This window comes from Corapipo altera, unplaced genomic scaffold (genome assembly GCF_003945725.1).
Source record: "Corapipo altera isolate COAL_440 unplaced genomic scaffold, ASM394572v1 67, whole genome shotgun sequence".
Taxonomy (NCBI): Eukaryota; Metazoa; Chordata; class Aves; order Passeriformes; family Pipridae; genus Corapipo; species Corapipo altera.
In genome coordinates this window covers 4,734,722-4,759,652 of record NW_020884906.1, presented here as the reverse complement: position 1 = coordinate 4,759,652, position 24,931 = coordinate 4,734,722, and the positions used below count along the sequence as shown (strand labels likewise).

Sequence of the window (24,931 nt, the reverse complement as noted above, 5' to 3'; positions counted from 1 at the left end):
TGCTGCACTTTGTGCTTAAGAACTGAACTGAACAAAACACCACAAGCTATAGGCAATTCTAGGGAGTAATTTATATCTTAGCATGGTAGGAAGCTTTTATTCACAGTTGTGTGTTTTCCAGAAATTGTTGTGCTTAAGTCATAATGCTGTTTTTAAAGTTCCTACTTCCAAAAGCAAAGCTACTTAGAGTAACTGAAGTGGCCATGCTGGTTTAAGAAGGTGATTTCACTGATTTTTGACTTGAAAAAAATCCATCCTTTTCCAACTTTGTAAAAAGTAAACTTCAAGTGTTGTGGACAAACTGGCAGAAATCAAGCTCAGCATCCTCTTGCTTGATAAAATTAATGTAACAGAAATTGCTGTTAAGATCTTGATCGTAGTTCCTGTCCTGAAAAGTACATCCATAAGTATCTTCTTTGAGAGGTGCCTTGCATTAGGTAATGTTTGCTATCTGATAGCACTTGTGGTGCACCTGCAGTCCAAGATCTGTCAGTGTTCACCACTGATGTTAAGCAGGTGGAAAGCATTTTTGTTGCCACTTATTGCCATTTAAGTTTGCTTTCAAATGCTGAATTCTAGTTAGGTGTTAGAATACTGCAATTAGGTCTGTTCTGTGCCTTTTTTTGGTTGCTTAAGAAGGATGATCTGAAACTGCAGATCTTTGATCTACCTCAGTATAGTTTGTGAATTCCAGTTGCATGTTTTCCTTTGGGTTGGATTCTGATCAGTGCAGAGTCAGTCTCAGCCACCCAGCACCTTCTGGAGAGTTGTTCAAGTTGAGCTTACCAAACCTCTAACTCTTCTGACATTAATTTATTCTGTATGTCTTAATAAATTGAATTTAAAACTTGAAATCTTGCTGCAAGCTAATGAGATAAACCTGAAGAGCCACAATAATGTGGGAATGTTCCAGGGCTTGTCCCACTGTATTATTCCCTTATCAGCTGAGACACTGGTTCTGCTTGTTTGGTGTTTATGATTCTGGCAGTGTCTACCAGACAACATTTAGCTTTGTAAAGCTGAATCTCTGCTGTTGAACTATTTATAACCTTTCCTTCCAGATACTCACTTCTTCTCCAATGGTTGTTCCTGCAGACCTGTTCTATTCCCTTGCATATGCTGTATTCTTATGTACCCTAGTCAATCCACAAACTTTCTCTCCCAGCTATTCTTTTCAGTGTGCTGCTCTCTTATCCTGAAAGGCTCATTAATTAAGCAGAAACACTTATAAATTGGGGGTAACCTTCTAGATAGAAAACCTGATACAAATATTTCTATAAATAGGTTTATTTCTAGCACCTTGTGTAACTGATTTGACTTCAAAGTAGTTCATTATGGTTCTGTGGGGAACTTTTAATCATGCTTCAGTCTAGGATTCTGAATTTTTAATATCTGTCTACTGTATATATTGTATTTACTGTAAGATTTGATGTTTTTGTGTTCCATCTCTAACCATCCCATCCCTGCCCTAGGTTACTTACCAAACAGCATCCATGCTGTGGAAGCAATGCTGGCTGCTGCGAGCATCGGTGCAATCTGGAGCTCCACATCACCAGACTTTGGCATTAACGTGAGTGGCCTCATTGCATGTGCAGAAAAGCTCTTGCTGTGTTTCAGACAACTGTGAGGGTGATAAATACAAGTGGCAGATCGATTCTGTTCACTTTAGTCTTGCTGCCACCTCCTGGCACAGCCAAGTACTCCGGATTTTTTTTCTAGCTACCACAAACTCAAACATGTCCTTTCAGTTGTCAGTAATGATTTTCAGCTTAGAGATTTGAGTAACTAGCTCATGTTGGAATATTTAGCTACTCAAGTTGGAATATTTTCAGATGGACTCCATAGTCTTGGTGAGTTTTTATTTTATTAAATATGCAGCAGTTCAACTGAGTTGTCTGAAGTTTGGTCCTTCATCCCAGGCTGCTTAGCCATGTTCCAGGTTCTTTGCCTAAGCAGTCCCATCCTTTTCCTCTTGTGTGGGTAAACTCAGCACCATCCCAGCTGGTCTTTTCCAGAAGGCTTTGTTTGCCAACAAGGTGGAGAATTTCAGGCTAATCTCACTAACCTTGTTTACTTAAGTGAAGAAATAAATTTTTGCTGTATTTCAGACACAGCATTATCATGGCATCCAAATAGATATGCCCTAGAAGCTTTGGGAATATATTCTGCTTGCGTTGGGAAGTCTTTACCACCCATCAACAGATACAAATTATTTCTACAGTAGAGTGTTGAACCTTTCTTCTATCTAAAAGTTGACATGACAGCATTTGGAGAATGTGCTGTTTGTGCATTGCAGGGCACAGAACACCAAGGCTTTTAGGTAGTACCCTCAATTTCAGTGTTTAACTCCAGTGTCTGGTTAAACGTGTGGAATGTGCTCCCTGGATTAGCACTAGAGGGCGGCAGCATTCCATGTTTTGGAAAAAAACTATTAAAAAATCATTACAGCATGTAACGATCAATCTGTTCTACAAATATTTTCTACTTGCTCAGAAAATGACAGTATGGAGTATCTTCTCTGCAATGTGATTTGATCTCTCATCTGGGGGAAGATTGTTCATTTTGCTTGCATTACAGAGGACTGGTATGTTTTCTGTCCATGTTGATTTGCTGTTATTTTCAGTGCCCAGCTTTTAAGTTTTTGTGATAGTTTTTTAATGAAACTTAGCCCTGGAGCAGCAGTACCATCAATATCATTTATTCTCCTTTGGCAGCATGTGTTGGCATGAATTCAAACCCTAAAATCTTGAGGGAGATCAGCAGAGATCCTCAGACATATTGGCTTCCACCCTAAGGAAAATATATTCTTCCTTCTGTGCAGTTGCATTAATCCTGTTAATGTAAATGAAGATTTTTTTGGTTGTGTTTTGAGAAATAGTGTAGCATTTTCAACATTTCAAGTCCAATTGTGTATATATGTTTGAAGCTTAGAAATGTCACTTTTCAGAGCTGCCTACACACTGCAGTCTCTGAATGCCATACATCCAAAGGTTTCAAGCATTCAGGAAGTCTGCTGTCAGAGAACCAGTGAGCTCCCTCCCACACAGAATGCCACTCTTGGCAGCTCTTGCTTCATTTCTCTTGTCTCTGGTAATCCATTTCCATATATTAATAGGAAAGTGGTGCTCTGAGACCTGTGTGAGAGAAGTTGTTGGATATAAAAGTTTATAAAGGAGCTCTGCACTTAGAACTAGGTGAGAAACCTTTGGTGAGCCCTGGCACAGTCAGTGCAGCTCCATTTGTGGGGTCCTGCAGAATTTTTAGTACTGGATTTGAGGCTCATGGAATTGAACAAGCCATATCTGCTGTACCTGAGCTTTTTGTGAAAGTGATTCCTTGCTGAGCCATCTGGTTGGATTAAAGTTCCAGTGTAGCAATTACATGTTCCATCTGTTTGTATTGCCTTTGTATCATGCCAGGCTGCCCTGTGGGATTTGATCCTGCCAGTGCTAATGAATCCAATGGAGTGTGTTAGCAGATTTGGTAAGATCCTGAGTATTGGAGTCATCTCTGTTTCTGATTCACTCCTCTTCAGATCTGATTCTTCTGTTAGAGTACCCTTAGTTCTCATTGGTCTTCACTTTTAAATACCAGGCAGTGTGGAAATGGGGTATATGGGCTCTGTGCTCAGCATGAGTACACACAGATACGTAAATACACCCAGCACATGTGTGTGGCTGCTTGGTCTGTTCTTGGAAAAAGGTACAAAGAAGTAGGTATGATAACATACCTAAGAAAGCAGGAAAGTGACTGTAATGTATTCATTAAATCTGCATTTCTGAGTTTGTTAGCTAACACGTTAGGGGCCTCTTGAAAACCACTTCTGTCACTGAAACAGATTCTGGTGATTTTTATTTTAAACTAATTGATGTATTTGAGTGTCAGTGCATTGTCACTGTATTTTCTTACAATGTGAACAAGGAAAATGAAATGCATCTTTGATATGACAGAAAGCTGTTAAGTGACATACTCAGCAGGGACAGTTAAATATTGATATTTAGTCATATCCCTCTACCTTACCTGTGGTGTTCAGTGAGCTTTCCTGAAGAGAAAGAAAGTCCATGGGAAGCTGTTAGGACAGGACTGCTATGCTTTTTCAGGAGGCTTTCTTTCAACCCTGAGGAGCCCAGTTTGAAAAGAAGTTTAACAGAGATTACTTGATTGTGATGTTTTTGCATTCATCTTCTAGTTTGGTAATTTGTTTCTCGCTTTGGCTGCGAAGTAGAAGACAAAATAGAAAACAGAAGAATAAAGAATGCTGGGAGGAGTAAGCACATAACTCAAGTCTGACTTTTGTGGCATGATTTAGGAGATTGTTCTTGAACAGTTAGCTGACAATTTTACAATATTGAGTAATCTTATAGTTCTTAATGCTTCAAGTAATGTAGCTAGAGAGGTTTGAACATCTGAGTGCTTTTAATAAAAGGATTTACTTCTTGCTGTTGAATACAAGACGATTTATTTCTGGTAGGCTGTGTACATGCAGTGTACATGGAAAAAGTGCCAGAAAGGTTTTAATCTCAAATAGGATGATAGTTGTGATAAATTCCTGAAAAGAGTGTAAGCTGGAAGAGACACCTGAAAAATTAGCATTTGAATGTGCCCTGCCCCAGAGATTCTAAAGGAGATGTGGTAGTTTTTGCTGGTAGCATAGGTGTTTGTTCAATATGCAGATTATTTTGATATTTAGTTTCCTTTGTTAATTGTAGCAAAACAAAGCTGCCAGTTCAGGTGAAGTACCACCTTACTCTATGATAAATGCATCTCCCACAAGACTGGACTGTTTGTTTCCCCCATTCAGACCCCCAACACAACACTGGTGCCCTGTCAAAGGCACCCCAAGGGCACATAGAGCACCTGCCTGCAGGTGCAACCAGGAGTCCTGTGGGCCTTTGAGGAAATTAGGGGCCCAACTCCTGCTCACATCATTGTCCTCTTTAGAGGAGTTTACAGCTGACTCTCAAGGTGACTTTTTTAGCTGCTTAGACAGCTTTGTGAGCTTGACCCTTCAGTGAACAATGTTCTGTGGTCCGTGGGGATTTTTTTCTGTATTACTGTTTGATATATTTGGGGAGCATGAAATAGATTGTTACAAACCTGTTGTACTTTGGAGATCTTGTGTGAATGAAAGCAGGCAGTCTTTTAACAACTCTCCTGTTAATTCCCGTCCTTACTCCTTGCTTGAATTGAAATTTGCATTTAACATCCACTGAGATTTCCTAGCGATTAATTTCGGGGCTTTTTTAACTTATTTTTGTCTTTGTCCCTAGGGTGTGCTGGATAGATTTTCCCAAATTCAGCCTAAACTTATATTCTCTGTCGAAGCTGTAATATACAATGGCAAAGAGCACAACCACTTGGAAAAGCTGCTGAGGGTGGTAAAAGGTATTTCACTGCATCTTACCTAGTCTTAGTTATGCTGTAGTTCTGTGAGCACTCAAAGCCTGCACTGCCACTGCTTGTTGCTGTCCTTCCTTCTTTACCGTATCACTGTGGTCACTTAGATTTTTCAGAACAGATTTGAGTAAAAACCGAGTGGTCCTTTCTGTAATTTTAACAGTTTTCTGCTCATTTAACTTAAATAGATCACCAGATATTAGTCAGCAGTAGAAGCAGAGGAACAGGAGCTGATGATAGTGTTTTTAAGCTCAAGTCAAGTGCTGCTGAAGACAAATGAAAGAGGTATTAAAGCACTAGAGCTTGCAGATTTACACATAAAAGGCTGGCAATATTGAGGAAATTATATCTTGGATAACAGTTTAATCTTTTGGGGTTTCAGTGCATCAGAATTATTTCTGTTACTTCGTGCATTACACTATATGATTCAATCAGGCAGAAAAGACCTTTGGGTATGTAACTGAGTGTAGTAAATAATTGTTTTCTTCTTTCTTTCAGGGCTTCCAGATCTAAAAAAAGTGGTAGTGATTCCATATGTCTCCTCAAGAGAAACCATAGATATTTCCAAAATTCCAAACAGGTAATGGGAGCTTGTGAACTGTGAGTGTCCAAAACTAGGCAGGAGATGGATATTGATAGCTATGGAAACTGCCTGACTGATCTCTTGAACTTGGAAAAAATGAGATTTAGTCAGATTTAATGTGGTCCATCTTCATACTGGAAACAGAAGTGTAGTGTAGGTTGCTGCAGATGTTTTGCTCCTACAAAACCACTGTTGGTATTACTGGCTCTCAGATGAAGGCAAAATTCAGTAGGGAGAACAAAGCTTCCTGAGCTGAATAATTAATAATCTAAATGACATTTTTAGAGTTTCTTTTGCTTACTTACTGATTTGGATTATGCATGTTTAAACACTTTTTGGAAATGATTGAGTCCCAGGGTTAGACTCAGTTTGTTCCTGTCTGCTTTGAACTGTTAAGACTGGTAGCTGGTCACAGGGGCAGGTTTATAGTTTTGGTGTTGTTGTGTTCAATCTAAAGATTATACTAATGCTTTATTTTAAGACAGAAAAGGAAAAAAAATAATTAGCAATTCAAAGAGTAGACTAGAAATAGAAATTATATACATAATTTGGGTATATGGCTTATTGTAAATGAGCTATTGAATACAGAGGTGATCTTAGGTATGGGCTGGGGTAATGCTTTCAGAAGTTTCTGAAATGGTCCTTTTTTTTTTTCCCCCCTCTTGTGCAGTGTCTTTTTAGAAGACTTCCTGGCTACTGGGAAAGGAGACCAGGCTCCCCAGCTGGAGTTTGAGCAGCTGCCTTTCAGTCATCCTCTCTTCATCATGTATTCATCAGGCACAACAGGGGCACCAAAATGCATGGTGCATTCAGCAGGGGTATGTCTTCCCTCCTGGAGCTGCACTGCCTGTACTTAACTGCATGGGTTACATCTTCCCTTTAACAGCATCACACCATGGTGTACTTTAAGGAAGAACTGATTGCTGACAGTGTTTCAGTAACTTGCAGTGAACCTTTTTATTTATAAGTGGCTGTTTGAAAGCAAATATGGATTGCTATAAAATATATTGGTTTAGAAATCAGTGTGGAGACCTTTCAGATTTCTGGCAGCAAGTATCAGTCACAAAAGGATCACTAGAACTGGCCTGACTGATACTTGTAGAGGAAAGGCCAAAAAACTTGACTTAGGTGTTTGGAACTGATTTTTTGAACACTGCCAAGCTAAGGCCCATAGGGAGCTTGCAGTTTTTATAATCTAGATTATTTTTTACCTTAAACTGTATTCTGTATTTATTAGTTCACAGTATGTTATCCTCATCAATCCTTTTTTTTTTTAAGGAAGGAAGCCAGAAGGTTACTATCTCCTTGAGTGTAGATTTTGCTTTGCATGGAAACTTTGCTTTAGGCCATGTCTTGTTGTGGCTAAAGGTGTATATGATATTAGTGCCAAAATGATCTGTACTCACATTATTTCCGTTTACTATTGATGTTCTCAAGCTCTTAAAGTAGAGGAAGTGACTCCAGCAGTCAGGTATAGTGTTGAAACTTTAACTCTTCCATTAGTGTAATCCTTAAAAGGCAGGGCTTTTTCCCCCTCAAGGCAGGCAGGATGTTTTGAACAGTGCAATTGTACCAAGACGTGTAAATGGAACTGCACAACTTTTAGCCAGAGTCCATAATTTCTGCTGTTTGCTCCTGAAGTCAGGATGAGCATCCTGCAAGGCTGGGAGACCTGAGGGCAGAATCCTTTGATGCTGTGCCCATAGTGTGTATGTTCTTGCCTCTCTTTGATGGCAAGGACTGGAGGATTTGCCTGCAGACAAATCCCCTGCTGCCTGTAAACACTCTGCTTTATATATTATCAATAGGAGTTCATACCAGACAGGATGTGATACACAAAATGGTCCCATTGGGACACATCCAGTGTTTGTGGAGAAGGTATATTTTGTGGTTTGACAGCTGTTTTGAAGCTGTGCTGGCTTTAGACTGGTTAAGTATTTGCAGGGGTGGATTAGTAAAAACAGGATGGGTGTTTTGTTCAGTGATGGATGATAAACAGTAGAGATGAAAACACAGATGTAGATCAGACAGCAGGACTCTGCAACAAAGTTCTTTCTTTTCCCATGTTACCTGTGTTACTCCTTAACTGAATCATTGCTCTGCTCTCCATCTTTTCAGTTTGCACAGAGCTACCTTAAAGTTTAGGTACAGATTACTCATCCTTGCTGGGGAGGAGAGGAGGTAATGGATGGATGAATAGGTTTGTAATAATTCTATTCCTATTGAGCAGCTCTAGTTCTGTGTTGCAGGGTGACTTTTTTCCCCCCTTAAGTTCTAGAAATTGCCTAAAAGCAAGTTGTTTCATCAGAGGCCTCAGGAGTTGCATGCTTTGTATGTGTCAGTGTGAATAGGGCCTGCAAAAAGTCCATGCAAATAAATTCTTAGATGCCTTCTACACACTTGGTTGGGTTCCTCTGTTTGTTCTTGGCTTAATCTTGTTTCCACTGGAATTAATAGTAGGATTCTTATTGATATCAACAAAAGCAAAATTAGTCCACCATCTTCGTTTCATTTTCCAGCCTTACATTAACTCAAGTTTGGTTTTGGTAATTAAAACAGCAAGAAGAGATGACATTTCAATGGAGACATTTCAAGTATTGCTTATTTATAGCATGCTTTGATACTGTGTTGTTACTGTAGTGATTTTAGATGCCAATAGGCAGCTTACTTTAAATTCACAACTCAGTTTAGCTAATTTTGCAGTATGTTTCTGGTCTATTTGCCCTGCACATATTCTGTTTTCTTGATACACAGTGAAATGACACATTATAAATAAAGAAAATGCAGCCAGGTCATGGGAGATGTTTTAAAAAGTGGTGCCTCAGAGAGAGTAGGCTTTTTCTGGTGTGTATGATATTGAACAGTTGGGTGTGCTACAGAAAGACATTTGGAGGGTTCTTTTTAATACATAAAATACATTAGTGAGTAATTGTTGTTCTTTAGTCCTAAAAACATGTGTTCTGCTTCTTGCCTCGTTCGTACAGACCCTTTTTCAGTTATTCCATATTCCCAGCTATCTAAGGAGATAACTTTTTGATAAAATCCACTTAATTCCTTTCCATCTTAAAGACTTGCAAGACATCTGCCCTGCTGCAGACTCCTTGTGCAGCTGCAGGCAAGTCACTCTGAGGATTTTTCATGCTCAGACTCTTTCTGAACAGCATGTAGAGAACACTGCTGGTTTGAGACCAGGCTGAGCAGCCATGAGTAGCTACTCATGGCAGGCTCTCAGCTGTGTAACTGTTTAGCACTGGTCCCTCCTGAGCCACAGTGTGGCCCAGGAGCAGCAGTGCCTGCTGGTTTTTGACACTGCAGATGCTCAGCACTTCACCTGCCTTATGTTGAGCCCACTGAAGACAAGTAGACCAGTAAGTTTTATCAGCTGCCAGATCTGTGTCAAGAAATGCTACATGCTTGGGATTTATTTTGAGGGTTGAAGAAGTCCTATAAATGCACAAGCCCTATAAATAAACTTGAGAGAGCATCTTGGGCCATAAGCTCTTTGGAACAGCTCTGCCTTCTCCCACAGTACCTTTGTTTCCAGGCTGAGTCTTAACAGGTTTTGCAGGGGAATAGTTCATAACCTCTACCTGAAGTCATTGTTTTAAAATCCCCTTTTGATCCCAAAACTGTGAAGTAGCAAAAACTGAATGAAGGAAAAAGAGAACCAATGCTTATTTTAATTGAATTTGACTTTTAATTTTGCCATTTCTTGTGGCTCTTTCAGAATCTCCTGCAGGGGCAGTGTGATTTCTTTTTGTAAATGCAGTAATTATGTTAACACCTGCAATTCTTTTGGCAACCTTAACAATTCAGTTAGACACAGTGTTTCTAAATCCCAAACGTTTTGGTAATTTTCAGCCGTAGATGACGGTAGCTATAGCTAGGTGGCAGCGTTGTGACAGCTGAGGGTGTTCAAACAGCAGCAGGTGAATTCAGACCTGATTCCTTTGAGCCGTGAAGCAAAAATAAGATTTACTCCTTTATTTTTATTTAATGTTTTCTGCCTTTTCTCCCAAAGCGTTTGCCAGTTTTATGACTCTCCTTTTTCATTTCAAATGTTTATCTGTAATCTTTTTTCTTTCAGTGTAAATCTTGTTTCATGCTTATGAGGCTGTTAATAGTTTCACTGTAACTCCTTGCATAAATGCAAGAACCATTTTTTATTTTAACATCAGCCACGTTAATTTGTCACTGAGGTGAAGTGTCTTAATGAAGTAGTCTGTAAATTTATTTATCCTAACAAGTTATACTTTAATGATGATCAGGAAGGTGCTTTAGCAGCATTTCCAACAAAAGAAAAGTAATATATTTAAGTATATTATTAATACTGATGCTCTGAGCAGTGAGACATTTCACATTGCTAGTCACATCAGTGCTTACAGGAGATCTCTAGTGTTAGGTCTGATGTCTCCTAGATGTTAATAGCTAATTTGGATACATAGTGCTAATGTATAGCAGCTGCTGCAGTTTATAGCAGCTCTCAGTCCTTCATTCCTCCCAGTTGCCCAAACACACTGAAAATGAAACTCTGTCAAAGGGCTTATCTTGGAAAATCTGACTGGTAAAAGCCTGCTGTTTAAAATTATGGTCTGCATGGAGTATTCTGCAACTCTGATGGCTGTGTAGAGTTGAAAGTCAGGGAAGTTATTTATTCCATGGATTAAAAGTGATGTGCCATGGGAATTGCTGAGGTCTAATGAGAGAGGCTGAAAAGTTACGTGAGAATGAAGAATGCAATTGCTGCTGCAGTAAATAGGCCCTGGGATTTACTTCAGTTGTAGTTAAAGGAAATACTTGCTTTAATCCTGCAGTACATCCTGCAAGGTATTGACTACATTAGTAATTTTTAAGTCTTAATGGGCTGTCAGAGTTTTGCTTTCCACTTACATGATCTTGTATTTTTCTTTCACTGTCTTTGCAGGGCACACTAATACAGCACCTGAAGGAACACATTCTTCATGGCAACATGACCAGCAGTGATGTGATTATGTACTACACAACGGCAAGTGGGGCTTAAGGCACTTCTAAAACCACTATAATAAATGTTTCTTATAAAGATGAGACAGCTTTTCATACAAATCTACAAGTACATTTTAAAGTATTTTAAATGTTTGTTCTGCAAGGGATTGTCCTATGTAACTGAGTTTAAAAAAAATTCAGGTAAAATAATAAAATACAACCTTTCTGATGAAAGGTCAAACCCATGTTAAATGTTTCTGACCTAACTGGTGAGGAAAATGAATTGATTTTTACGGTCTCTTAGGTTTATTGATCAAACTGCCTCATCAATATCACCTACAAATCAGATTCCAGTTTCCTCCATCATGCAGGGCTGCATCATACAGAAAATGAGAATTTCTATTATGTCTCTGTTTTGATGGGAAGGAAAGGAGCTGCCCAGCTCTAAACTTCATAAAGGAAAGGGACTAAATCTTATCTATGTAGGAGTTCAGGTATGGGGTGGGGGTGCTTTTTCTAATGCTGTGGTAAAAATGATTCCAGAGACTCCCACTACTGCAGCTGTTTGAGAAGGCTCATGTCTTTCCTCATGAGTTCCTTTCTGAGCTGTAACACAACTAGGCAGTTTGCAATATCTCCATGGAGGGATCATTGTAATTGCCTTGTCTCCAAGTTGTCTTGTCTCTTGACTCATGCCTTAAAGCTATGTGTGTAGGGAGGCATGGAATTCCCATCTCATTAGATATTTGTAAGGATAAGTTAGATGAGCATCCATCAGGAACGTGTAGCTGATCAGTCTTGGGACAGGTGAGAGGATAAGCAGTGCTTCAGCCTTATTTGCTGTTTCTTAAATAACATGGTTAGACATAATAAGTGGAGATGGGCGTGAACTCAAGTATTTAACAGTTTCTTACAGCAGGAAAACTTCAGGCAAGGGAAGTGGAGGGCAGGGTGGTACCTCTGGCACGAGGACAGGGACCATGCCTTGCTCCAACTTCTGCCAACATCCACACCTGTCCATCCTTTTATAGTTGCCTGTAGCTCCTCTACCAGAATGTGACAGCAGACAGCCCTCCTGATCCTGTGCTAGAGCTGCCAGAACAGCAGACAGGGAGCTGATGAAGATAAACTGATGTAGGTATCCTCTCTTTTCCAGACTGGCTGGATGATGTGGAATTGGCTAGTGTCTGCACTTGCTACAGGAGCTTCAGTGGTCCTGTATGATGGATCTCCTCTAATTCCTTCACCAAATGTGCTCTGGGACTTGACTGACAGACTAGGGTATGTAAACAAGATTAAACAGAAGGATAATGGCATTTGCTTCTGTCACAGTGACCACATCCAAGCAACCTCACTAAAGGTGTTGTTCCCTTGGTCAGGAACTCGTACACAGCATGACATGTTTGTCTTTTGACTTAGCCTTGATTGGAACTACTTTTAAAATTTTGTGCTAAAAACACTTTTTGAGAGAGCAGGAGAGACAAAGAGCTAACTGTTTCAAATTTGAGTCAAGTATTAGAATTCCAGGCAAACAAAGAGTTCTGGTTCAATAGTCAGTTTTCAAGAGCAGGCTTTTCAAAAGGCAGTAATTGGGAGCAATCTGACGAGTAATTTCTCAGTGCACTCAGAACTTAGTAAATAAGAATCCTTTTTTCAAGCAGCTCAACGTAAGACTCAACATAGAACTTTGGCTTAAAGACATAAATTGACTGTAAAGACTCAGCAGGGTTGCTTGTATTTCCATACTTTGCTTTTTAATCTATAATGCCTAATTCTTGCTGACAAGCTATTCTGTAATTGTTTTATACTGTTTTTTTTCTGCCTGCAAATGCTCATAGTGCCCTTTCTTGAAGCCTAGAGAAATAGCAGGTATCACATAAAGTGCTGTAAAACACTGTGGTGGCATTTAACTTTGTGCACTGGTTGAGCTTTGATTTTTATTTTTTTTTTTAATGTTGTAACTTTCCTATTTTGCCAACTGGATGTAAGCAGTAGATTTGAATGTTATTACTGGTAAAATAAGTGTCATTTTTAATTGATAATTAAAATTAACTTGGTGGTAGAAAGTGGATGAGTGGAAAAGATTCACTTTCCAACTCTTGATAATTAATAATTTAAACCTCATTGTCTCTTGTGGCATGTAATATTTAAAGAGTGGCATTTTGTCTCTGGCTGTTATAACTGAAAGTTAATGCCTAGTCAAAATGCTTCCAGTAGAGAAACAGCACAAAACAAACCCACAAACTTGAGCCATGCCCCACCCCCTAAAAACACCCCGGTAGAACAACAGGCAAAAAATCAGAATCGAGAAATAACACAGCTTATTTTTAAGCATTGTTTCTTTTCTACATGCCAAATCTGAGTGAAGATAAATGTGTCTGCATGTCTCACTTTTGTAATCTGGCGCTAAAAGCGGTGGCCATCTGGGTGGTACTTCATCATGCAGTCTGTTCCCAGCTCACTCATATGTTAAATATGTTAAAAAAAGGCTTCAACATGTGAAGACTACCTTGCTTCCCTGGAGAGGCACCACACTTGCCTTCAGATACCCTGATGATACTGTAAGAATATGCAATCTTCTACTGCATGGCAAGAACTGCTCAAGTGGACATCTATTAAATGATCTGTTGAAGTGAATTAGTGGATGGTGACTAAATGCAGTTATGTAGCATCTGGAAGGGAATAATAGGAGACTTGGCTCTACTGTGCTATAGAGGAAGTGTCAAACATTAAAAATAAATAGAGAAGTATTTTGTATTCTAATGTAAAATAAGCACTGATCAGAGACATGGAAGGAAAGTAAGAGATTACATAAGCATAAAAATAGTTCACATGGTTGGGGTACATGGGAACTCAGGAGCAGTGTCCTGTGGGCTCTTGTGATGGAAGGTTCCCTGCCCATGGCAGAGGGGTTGGAGTTAGGTGACCTTTAAGGTCCCTTCCAAGCCAAAGCATTCTGTGATTCTGTTGTGCTGTTCCCATGTGCCCTGTAAATTGCTCTGTGCACTGATGTGTTTGTGCAAGTAACCTGAGAGCTGAGAGTCATCCACCTGAATGGCAAAGGGAAAGCATCTCCTTTTGGTAGTGTTGAAATATCTCCTTGCCTGGAAGTGTTCTACCTTCTGTCTTGCCTTTGGAGTAAAAGCCAAGATAGCAGGATCTTATTTTTAAGCTCTTCTGGTGTCTGTATTGCCCATGTTCTCTGCACTGAGACTGTAGCCTTATCCTCATCTATCTCTGCATTTTCTTGAGTGAGTTTATTCCTGAATGAGTTTATTGCTGTAATATAAAATGAATTAGCAGAAGGCAGGGAAGAGGATTTCCTGCATGTTAGCAGAAACATTAAACTAGCACTTCTATCAATAGAGTAAGGAAGAGTCACAGCCTTTGTTTCAAGTTTTAATTCCATTGTATTGCAGAGCTCTAAACAGACTTTGCAAGGGCAGGATTGAGTTGTTCAGTTGGGCCAAATTTCCTGTTTGTTTAGGTACCTGCAGTTCAGGCTTTCACCAGTGGAAACTGAAAAATCCAATCTCTGGAAAATCACTGAGTGCTGTCTCAGAGTAAAGTATTTTTTATCCATCTGTGCCCTGAAATGGCAAAGTTTTTCTGTGTAAGAGTGTACCAAGGCAACAGCTTTGCATTACACAGCTTTGTGGCAGTTATGGCCCATTAATGAAGTAAACATTATAACATTTTCTGATGTCTTTGGAGTGCTCTGCAGTTACAAATTCCTGTAAGTGAAAGTGAATGATGTTTTCATGAGGTGGGAAAGCTTTGCTTAATATTTAAAGATAGAACGAAAAGTTTCAAACGTGCAGAAGTGACACGTGATCTGACTAATTTTGATAGTTCAAAAGGATGTGCCTTCCACTTAGAAAGCTTTAAGAGACTGCATTGTTTGACTAATCCACATACAGAGTGTCTAACAGTCTCTGCTTACAGCAGTGGGAATTGCAGGTCTTTGGAATCTTAGCATATTTAAATATGCAAAACATTTAAACTTTTTTTCCCTCTAGGATCACCATCCTTGGAACGGGTGCAAAATGGCTGGCTGTGCTAGAAGAGAAAAATTTAAAACCATGTAAGCTTGAAAAAGCTGGTGAATCCCTCCTGTCTTCCCTCCTACCTTTCCTCTCCTGGTTTTGGGCCTGTATCTTGTCACAGTCCTTTATGTAATTATGCTGTGTTGTAGTGACAAAGAGCTCGAAACCCTTGTAAAAATTATACCTTAACCTTTGTTGATTTTTCTCCTTTCTAAGGTGAAACACACAATCTCCAAACACTCCACACTATCTTGTCTACAGGATCACCACTCAAATCTCAAAGCTATGAGTATGTCTACAAACACATAAAAAGCAGTGTCCTCCTGGGATCCATTTCAGGTGATGCTTTTATACTGCAGCATCTCAGTAATTCTCATGATTGCCTGTGCATTTCCTTCTTGCTTATTTGTGCTGTATGTTTGGGAAGCTTAAGCCTTGGATCATTTGGGAATGGTTATAGTTAAACTGAAATGAACTGTCTTTTTAGTGCAGAGATTTTTCTGCATAATTCACTGTGCCATAATGAAACTCATAGACTCCAAAAGGTTTTTGGTGGATGTTTTGGATCTTAGCTCTTTTTAAGTATGATCATTTATTTTGACTGGCTGTCCTTAGGGGTGGCAGGGTTGAGATCAAGAAAAGAGTCTATTAACCTGCAGAACATACTGTTCTGCAAATAGCTGACTTTAGCAGAAAATATCTCTTGGAGAATTCCCATTTCAGTTCTTTTGTGCCAAGTAATTGGCACTGCAGACAGATTTTTTGTAAATTAGAGAAATATCAAGCCCCCATGCTGTGCAGTTTGTTGTGAGGAGTGCTGAGGCAACTTCCAGTCACATAAGATCCACCACAGCACTCTTCCTTTTGCTTTGTAACAAGGACTGACTCTTTCAAAGGGCTTTTTAACTCAGTTTAGTTTGATTTTTTTTTTTAAAGTATAACCATTCTGCTGAAGTTCTCAGACTCTGAGCTCAATAATAGTGCTGAATCTAGAACTTGCTACTACAGACATTAATAGACTCTAATGCAGAAGCCTATTTTTGAGTAAAGCTAGCATGATTGATTTGTGTCTTAATTCTTCTTCCTTGAAGTCCTAGGAAGACTATAAATATTCCAGTTAAGTAAGCACTTTAACAGTATCTATTTTTCTTAAGATAACTGTTCATCCTATAGGCATAGCTCCCCTCCTGCTATGCTAATAAGATATAAAAGCTAAGTAAATGTTGAGTGGAATAGCTTGACTGGTTACTTTAATCAAAACATACAAGAAAACATTTCTAGGTAATTCTCTAAATATCTTAAGTCTGTAAACTAGGGCCTGTTTATTTTCTCATTCTCCTATAAGTGGAAATTTCCTTAAATGAGATTAAAGAAAATGTTGAAAGGAGAAAAGTTATGCCTGAAGGGGTAGTTCTGCATGAAAGGCATACACATATAAAGACATATAAAGCAAGGAAGGAAATCTTTTAATAAAAGCCACAACATTATTGTAGATAATACTGTTTGGTTTATGGTGCTTAATGTGGATCAGAAGCATTTGGCAAAGGTGGCAGTTTACAGTTCTAGAGTTCGAAGTACTGTATATTCTAAATGGACTTCTTTTATTATAGGTGGAACAGATATCATTTCATGTTTCATGGGTCAGAATGTTACAGTTCCAGTTTACAAAGGAGAAATTCAGGCCAGAAATCTTGGAATGGCTGTAGAAGCATGGAATGATGAAGGTAACTATTATCCAAAACACTATGCATGCTTATAAAACACAGTAGTTACATGACCTTAATTTTCATTCATCAGATAGGTCAACAGTCAGCTGTTTAATGTGTGATTCCACTTCAGAAACGTGTTCCACAAAAGCTGCGTATGGATCCATCTGATCTGGATTTTAAGGGACTCCAGTGAAGATAATAGTCCTTCCTTTTCCATTACTCTGCTAAAGCACATCAGGGCCAAATTCCAGCTTTTGGTGTGTGTTCCCTAGCTGTGTTGCTGGGTATGCCAGGCTGGCTTCCACCCTGTGGTGTAACTCTCCTGAAGTTACTGAGGTTAAGATAGGGATGAGCTTAGTAACTGAGCACCAGTTGAAACCAAGACCAACAGTCACAGCATGTCTCATATTTATACCAACATCTGGCTGTAATAATAAGTGAAAACTGCTTTGGTACCCTGTTATTTACAGGAGGGAAATGCCGAAAATGCCTCTTTCTTTGTAAACAGGAAAACCAGTTTGGGGTGAAAGTGGAGAGCTGGTTTGTACCAAGCCTATTCCCTGTCAGCCCACACACTTCTGGAACGATGAGAATGGAAGCAAATACAGGAAGGCTTATTTCTCAAAATTCCCAGGTATGTCATGAAGGGCTTTGGATATTGCTCAGGCTGGCCAAGGATCCAGATTGTGTTGCTGTTCCTTGCAAGGCACAGGTTTATTTGCTATTGCCCAGTGACAGGCCCGTGCAGCTTTGCGTTTTGATTCCCAGGGTGAGAACCCCACAGCGTGTTATCTCACTCTGTTTTCTAGTGCTTTGTTTTGAATATGGATCCAAACCAAACTAGTAAGAACCTCTGCAAGGCTCTAATCTCATTTTGCTGCTTTCATTAGGCAGATCTGACTGTCACAGCCTCCCAGACTGCAGTGCAGACACAGACTGCTTGGCATGAGTGTGAAATGGAAGTGCTGAATAGGTCAGGTAGCAATCAGCTATTAATGAGTGCTACTGCACCTCTGCCAGACTGCTCCTGCCTAGCTGGAGGAGTGAATCCCAAGGGATAAGTGCTGACCTGCTAACTCATTAGCATGAAGATTAAGTATATGCTGCCTCAAACATGCATATTCTGCATTCATAGTCTCCTACAGAGCAAAGGAAGAGGCACTGTGGGCCAGAGGCTTTCTTCCTAATAATTGTGGAGGACTCTGCTCATCCAGGGCTTTTCCTGATGTGGCACAGTGATGCTGAAATCCCTGCTGCCTCCTGGGCAGGGTTTTTATAGGAGCAGGATCTCCAGCTGCTGTTTTTTGGAGATGGAAGCTTTTTTAAAAATAGCAGCAATACAGAATGGATTCACAAGAGAAGTCAGATGTTTAGCAGGAGATAATCTTATAGGAAAATTGAGGGAATGTGGAAGTTGCAGTCTGCATGTAAGCCTGACAGCAGTAAATAGAAAAAATGTGTGTGACAGTTGTTAGACTGAAATCACTGTGATCCAGAGGTTCTGTCTTTCTTGGGCTTAAAGTTGTAACAATTAAGTTAGAAGATGGTCTTACTTGCACATGCATGTGCAAGTAATTGAGTTTGGAATTTTTCTCTAGAAAAGCTTGAGTAGAATTGGCTTGTACTTTTGGTTTTGGCAGGCTGTGTAGCAGTATCAATCTTAAAAATAATACAGAAGACATTCTAGCTCTGAAAAGTCAAATCAGATTTTATGTTAACACAGATCAAGAACATTAAGCACATAAGCTCCCTAGGGAGATGTTGAGACCTATTATGCAAGCCCAGAAAACTTCTTGCACAGAATTTTACGTTCTAAAAGAAGTGGATCAAGAAAGACTGGTGGGAATATTGTTACCTTTGTAGGGGATTCTTCCAGTTTGCTCAAAATGTGGTGTTCAGAGGAGCTATTCATCTGCTTTGTAAAGGATGCTCTATAGTTATGCAAACAAAGAACCAGAAGATAATGTGGAGTTTGATCCTGATGTGTGAGCTGCTCCTGGGTGTGCTAGCTCTTTGTAGTAAATGCAGTATGAATTGTTTGTGTAGTTAAATACTGCTACACTTGCTGTGGGTAGTTCTCAAAGCATATCTGATAAATTATACTTAAGTATGTATTTTATTAAGTTAATGTGAGTTGAGTTACACAAATGTCTACTGTGACTGGATGAGTAAGAAATCAGCTGCTTAACCTCTGCCATTCCCTAATAGGTGTCTGGGCCCATGGTGATTACTGCAAAATTAATCCCAAGACTGGAGGAATTGTCATGCTGGGTCGCAGGTAAAGTGTTTTGAGTAAACAAGTGCTAAAATTTGCAATCTTCACTTTGGAGTATGATGTCCATGATTCTGTGTCACACCTGTTAGCTTTATATTTTATTTAATCCAGTGTTGTGGGTTTTAGCCCTTAAATTAATCAGAGCAGCTGGATTAGAGGGAAGGGACTAATTTCCGAGTTCTACACCACTTTTTTTTATATGTGAACACAAGACAGTGTTGGACTTTCTGCTTTCCATGGTTTATAATGATCACTGAATTTCAATTGGGAGTGCAGCACATTCAAGGTGGTGAATTGGAGACTGTCCTCTGGTCTTGCCTTTAACATTGACTTGTTTTACAGCAAAACTTAATTATAGAAGGTCAGGTATTAAGCTCTGCCTGTTTTAGTGATCATTAGACATTCAAGATCACAATTGGGGCTGAATTTTCTGCTTGCATTTCAAAGCTGCTGTTTGAAACAAAGTTGAGTGAATGAATACTGTTGAGGTTCTTGGTACAGGTTCCTTTTAATGAGCAGAATGCCTTTTTGAATTAAATCCTCTTACAACTGTTTCTGATGTGGCTGCACTTTCACTGCCTGAAATGTAGAGAGACTCGGTTAATTGCATCAATTTTTCCTCTTCATCAAACTGTAATCACATTTTAATGCTTCTTTTTGTTTGTCTGTTTTTTTTCAGTGATGGTACATTAAATCCAAATGGAGTTAGATTTGGAAGTTCTGAAATCTATAACATAGGTATGAAATCAACTTTCCACCTCTTTCAGCTATGCCATTGTTGCCTTAAATCTGAAATTCAAGCATTATAAAGTGCTTGAAAGGATTAAGTAATGAAAGACTTGCTGTCTTTCAGATGAAAGACAATACAGGGTATATTAGCATTAGCAAAATTTGGTTTTGTGAACTTGAAGTTCTGGTTGCTTTCCTGAAGTATGTGTAGGGTGGGAGATGACTAGTTGAGATTACACAAAAGCAACATCTTAAGGAGCATATAGTAAGGCTTTACAGACTAATAGTATCATGTAGGTTTATAAGAGAACACTTAACTTGTCAGGCTTTTTTTCTCCCCAAGACAAGCTCTTGACATTGTTTTTATTGTACCTTACCTGGTAATTAAGCAGCAGTTCTTGAGCTTGTGCTTTGTGCTTCAAAGATGTTGTGGCAGGTGGTGAAACTGTCCCTGCAAAGGTGCTAATCTGAGACTTAAGCACCTGTTGCCTCTTTGTTCTGGTGTCATCAGGCACATTATTCTCCTGTCTATGCATCAGTGGGAACTGTGAGGAAAGCCATAGAAAATGGCTTAGTGTAAAAGCTTATTATCTGTCCCAAAAGCTATAGGAATTTTTTTTTTTGTTATGGACCTAAATGTATATGATCCTTAAACCTGGATTTTCACCTGGGCAGGAGTTAAAATTTCAGAGCACCCAGAGGGGAAGCTCAGTGTAGGATAATCTAGCCAGGTTGTTTGCCTTTGCAGCTCTAGGGGAGGTGATTTTTTTTTTTTGATACAACCACAAAAAATGTGCATCCAGAATGATACATAAATACGAATACTAATAAGGACTTCCCCTTCACTTTCAGTGGAAGCCTTTGAGGAGGTTTCTGATAGTCTCTGCGTCCCTCAGTACAACAAAGATGGGGAGGAGAGGGTGATACTCTTCCTGAAGATGGCATCAAACCACACGTTCAGCAAGAGCCTGGTGAAGAGGATTCAGGACGCGATCCGGATCGCGCTCTCCGCCAGGCATGTTCCCAGCCTCATCCTGGAAACCAAAGGCATTCCGGTATGTCATGAAAAATGCTGCCTACTTTTTTCTTTGTCACCTTGAATAGCAATTAAGGAGCAGTTGTCACTGCTCTTCAAACCCACATACATGGAAATTTTAGCACCTCAAAAGTGTATTCGAGCTTTATAAATAGTTTGTCTATGTTGCCTAGCAACATCTTTTTATCTCCTTTTCAGCTAAGCATGGTTTTTGTTTTTTAAATGTGTTGCATTTTCTCAGGAATATATCCTTAGTCTTTTAAAGGAAAATATTAAAAAGGTAACTTAATAGCTTTTCTCGCTATCCACAAACTTATTTTGTGTCTGTTTTCCTGTTACAAGTGACATTCTTAGGGAAGCTGAGAGCACCCAGCAAATTCAGAAAATCGTTTTGTAAATGATTTCACTTTTACATCTGTTTAGCTGCTTAAATGTACCTCTATCACTCTTAACTGTAATAGTAATTAAAATTAAATTGTTGTGCTTGTGTGGGAGAAGTTTGTGTAGCTCAGGGTTCTGCATGCTCAGTCTTCTGAAGCTGTTCTGCCACAGTGCTCGTTGTATGAACTCTTTAGTTAGAATGTCTGTTTTTATAATCTTCTCTAATGCAACAGTCTCCTCAACAGCTCTGAGCAGCAGAATGGGGGTGGAGAGTGTAGGTTTCCCAAGTCCATTTGCACATAAACTTGAGTTCTCCATTTGATACTCTTGGTACCCTTTTGCTGCCAGTGTAGGTTTCCCTGTGAAAGTGCTTTAGGGTTCAACACTACCAACTTCTGTGGTCCACATATTGATCTGGTTCTGATCTGTTGAGTTATTTCTGCTTCAGGCCACTGTTGGCAAATAGTACTTGGCTCAAAAGAGTGTAAAAAAAAAAAAAATATCCCCTGAGGTTTAGGTTTTCTGGGCTGTAACTCATCTTCTACATGAAGTGTTGAACTTGTGAACTGTGTAAATCACCTGAATGTACAGCACAAAGTTGATGGTAGTGAGGTGTTTGTGATGGGCTGCCCCGCAGGAAAGCCTCTTCAGATCATTAATTAGTTCACACATTGACTGAATTGAGAATTGAGTGAATTTTAATTACCTTTCAGATAAATATGCCAGTGGTAAAGTGATCAAAGCTGTCTCCCATCTTCTAAAGTTTGCTTGGAAGGGAAACCTCCTATTTTCTCCTACTTTTAGAAGTGTTTGCATCCTCATCTGCAAATACAATCTAATCCTCACACTGATTTCTGGTAGAAATAGTACAGCTGTGGTGAGGTGATTCAGTAATACAAAGAATGGCTTTAATGGGATATCCAGTAGTGCAAATCTACCTTGTCTTGTCCTGAGTAAGCATTCTGGTCATCATCATCAACAAGATTTACTGATTCAAATAAATAAATTTGCTTTGAACAGTCTGATCTTTGCTTTCTAAAGGGCAGAATTCCCCTGCAGGTCACTGAGATTTTCTGGTTTCTGGGCACTTGTGAGAATTAGTTTGCTAATCATTGAGGAGAAGGAAGAAGAGTGGTTAATCAAGGTGGCTCAGGGGGGTTGGATTACACATGACTTCAGTAGATCTAAGAAGGACAAGTTTGGTTTAGCATCAGGATCAATATTGCAAGTGTGCATTGAGTTGAGGATTATTTAACTTGGCTCTGAATGATCTCCAATGAAAAATGGTGGTGCCTGGAGTTGAGTTTCAGTGGTTTTGGAGGCCAGGAACAACCCGAGTTCTTTGATCAGCAGATTCATTAGTAAAGCAGGTGGGGATCCTGTTCCCAGAGCAGACAGACAAAATTAAGGAGATACTTAAAAGTCAGTTTTTCCAAGTTGACGCCCCAAAATGTCTGTGGTATCAGAACAAGGGAAGGGCTAAGAAAGCCTTGGTGCCTGTAAAAGCAGAGATTGTCCAAAATGGGCTTTGGCAGTTCCTGTTCACATTAGAGTAGTTGTTCTTTCCCATACTTCACTAGGTAGAAATTAGTGCTCTGATCCCAAAAGGATGACAACTAGGGTTTTGTTTTTCTGCAGTTTCCTTACTTAGAGTAACACAATGTAATAGAATTCGTGTGATACATAAGTGGAGGTGAAACATGTTTGTTACACTTCATTTTGTTTGTTATGGTTTGTTTTGAAATAACATTTAACTATAGAAGACCAGTTAAGCTCTGAGTTTCACTTTGCCCTTTTAGAAAAACTGTCCATTTAGGATAAAAAAAATCATGATTTCCTTCTCCCAAATCCCAGTGCAGATGGGCTTTGTTTTCTTGTCCCACCCATACAGAACTAAAAATTGTTTGAAAATTGGATGTGTCAGAACATAAACATTAAATATTTTTTGTGTTTATACCATGATTCTGATCTGGTTTTGTTGTTTTATATTGGAGCTTGATCGTGTTCCCACAGTATTACCAACAGGAGTAATAAACTAAAATGACATATAAACTCTTTGAATTCCACCTACTCTTCAAGTGATTTTTCAGAAGAAAGTACTTCAAATGTAACAGAAGAGAAGGCATTGTGCTTAAATTTTGATAAGAGTTCTGGAATTGGTGGGGGGTTTCATGAATATTTCCATAAAGCTGCTACATCAAAAAAAATGTAATTTTATCTTTGGTTTTGTTTTTCAGTATACAATAAATGGGAAAAAAGTGGAAGTAGCTGTGAAGCAAATAATTGCAGGGAAAGAAGTTGAGCAGCGGGGAGCTTTCTCAAACCCAGAGGCTTTGGACCTGTACAAAAATATTCCTGAGCTTCAAGACTATTAAAGTCACTTATCTGGGTTTTTTTGCATCTGTCTTTGTTTTGTGTTTGTTTTGTATATACCAATACTGTATGTAAAGAAAAAGCTCTATTTAATACCAGTGGTTCTTTTAAAAGAAAAAATATTTCATGAAGTGCATTATGAAAGGCTTGGATAAAGCTTAGCTCCCTTTTATTGGTTAAATATGCCATATATTTTGGTGGGGTTTTTTCCAGCCTGGAAGGAGAAACCTGCCTGTTTTGATTTTTATATATATGAGTGCATCTTTTCTGGTTAGATTCACATCAGCCCATCAAATGGGAGCACTAATAGTTGCGGTTGCAGATAGAATATTTCTTTCATAAAATATTTGCTTTCTTTTTTTAAACTGGATTTTTAGCAACGTTTTTCAATCCCACGTGTTTCAGTCACCTGTAAGGAATATACAGTGATTTTAACTCCTTGAACCCTGAAACATGCAAGTGGTTCTATATATAGTGTGCATTTAAATGTTTTTATAAAGCCAAATCATAATGCACTAAACCCATTTGACTTGACTCAGAGTAATTTCAGTCTTGAAATATCTCATGGTACCCTTGAAGGTAATTGCTGCTTCATTTTGTGATGTAGCCTTCCTATTGTTTTAAACTTCTGGTTGGTAGATTTCTGGGGGCTCAGAAGGTGAGGGAGCAGTTGCCTCCTTGTTTCTGGGGTAACTCCAGGTTATTTCCATGGATTTTGCAGTCATTTCTCTGGATTAACATAATTGCAGTTGAAGGTGTTTTGCTTCCTTGGTTGAAGTCCTTTATTGGCTCTCGGGCAGAGATCCCATATTAGGCTAACTGAGGAATTCCAGTGTGTTTGTTTATTAAAAGCTGATGGGGTTTGTAACTTTTTTTACAAAATGTCACATTGAAAGTGAAAGACAAGTGTTTTCTAGCTCTGTTTCCTTCCAGTTTATAAAGGGAAAAGTACTGTAATGAGCATACTAAAACAGTAAAATGGAAGCACTAAAGTGTTTTATTTTTCATAAATACAGTTGCAGTAGTTGTACAACCCTCTGGCATCCAGTGTCTCCTGCACTATTTAAATTTTGTGGGTGAAATATTATTGTACTTACAACTGTGTTGAATGCATTCAGCGTTGATAAAGAGTTAATTAAAATTAATTGATTCTTTATATATATAATTATATATTACTTCTGTTTCAACTGTTACTGTCTTATTTTTATTTTTCTTTAGAGTGGGTGTCATGGGATAATTTTTAGCTTAATTTGTTACTGATTTTAATGGTTTTAATTCAAGTCTGACTTACTACAAAACTTTCTCTGTCAGTTTTATCCTATTTTCTTGTACAGAGCCTAAGACACTGTGGACACCCCCCACACTCACTGTGGGTTTTAGAAATCCGTCATTAGCAAACGTGGCTTTAAATGTGCTGGTACTTTCTATACTGTACCAAGT

The 24,931-nt window shown here is 39.0% G+C and overlaps 1 protein-coding gene across 1 annotated transcript in view; it reads left to right on the top strand.

Moving 5' to 3' along the window:
• Positions 1-24,651, top strand: part of AACS (acetoacetyl-CoA synthetase) — a 38,675-nt gene extending 14,024 nt beyond the window's left edge. The window contains exons 5-18 of the mRNA XM_027651873.1: positions 1,473-1,570; positions 5,271-5,385; positions 5,896-5,977; positions 6,651-6,798; positions 10,905-10,985; positions 12,099-12,223; positions 14,962-15,026; positions 15,205-15,327; positions 16,599-16,712; positions 17,206-17,331; positions 18,906-18,975; positions 19,652-19,710; positions 20,554-20,756; positions 23,356-24,651. Coding sequence (XP_027507674.1) covers positions 1,473-1,570; positions 5,271-5,385; positions 5,896-5,977; positions 6,651-6,798; positions 10,905-10,985; positions 12,099-12,223; positions 14,962-15,026; positions 15,205-15,327; positions 16,599-16,712; positions 17,206-17,331; positions 18,906-18,975; positions 19,652-19,710; positions 20,554-20,756; positions 23,356-23,493 — 1,547 coding nt within the window. The 3' untranslated portion in view covers positions 23,494-24,651. The remainder of the gene's footprint in view (positions 1-1,472; positions 1,571-5,270; positions 5,386-5,895; positions 5,978-6,650; positions 6,799-10,904; positions 10,986-12,098; positions 12,224-14,961; positions 15,027-15,204; positions 15,328-16,598; positions 16,713-17,205; positions 17,332-18,905; positions 18,976-19,651; positions 19,711-20,553; positions 20,757-23,355) is intronic.
• The last annotated feature ends 280 nt before the right edge of the window (positions 24,652-24,931 follow it).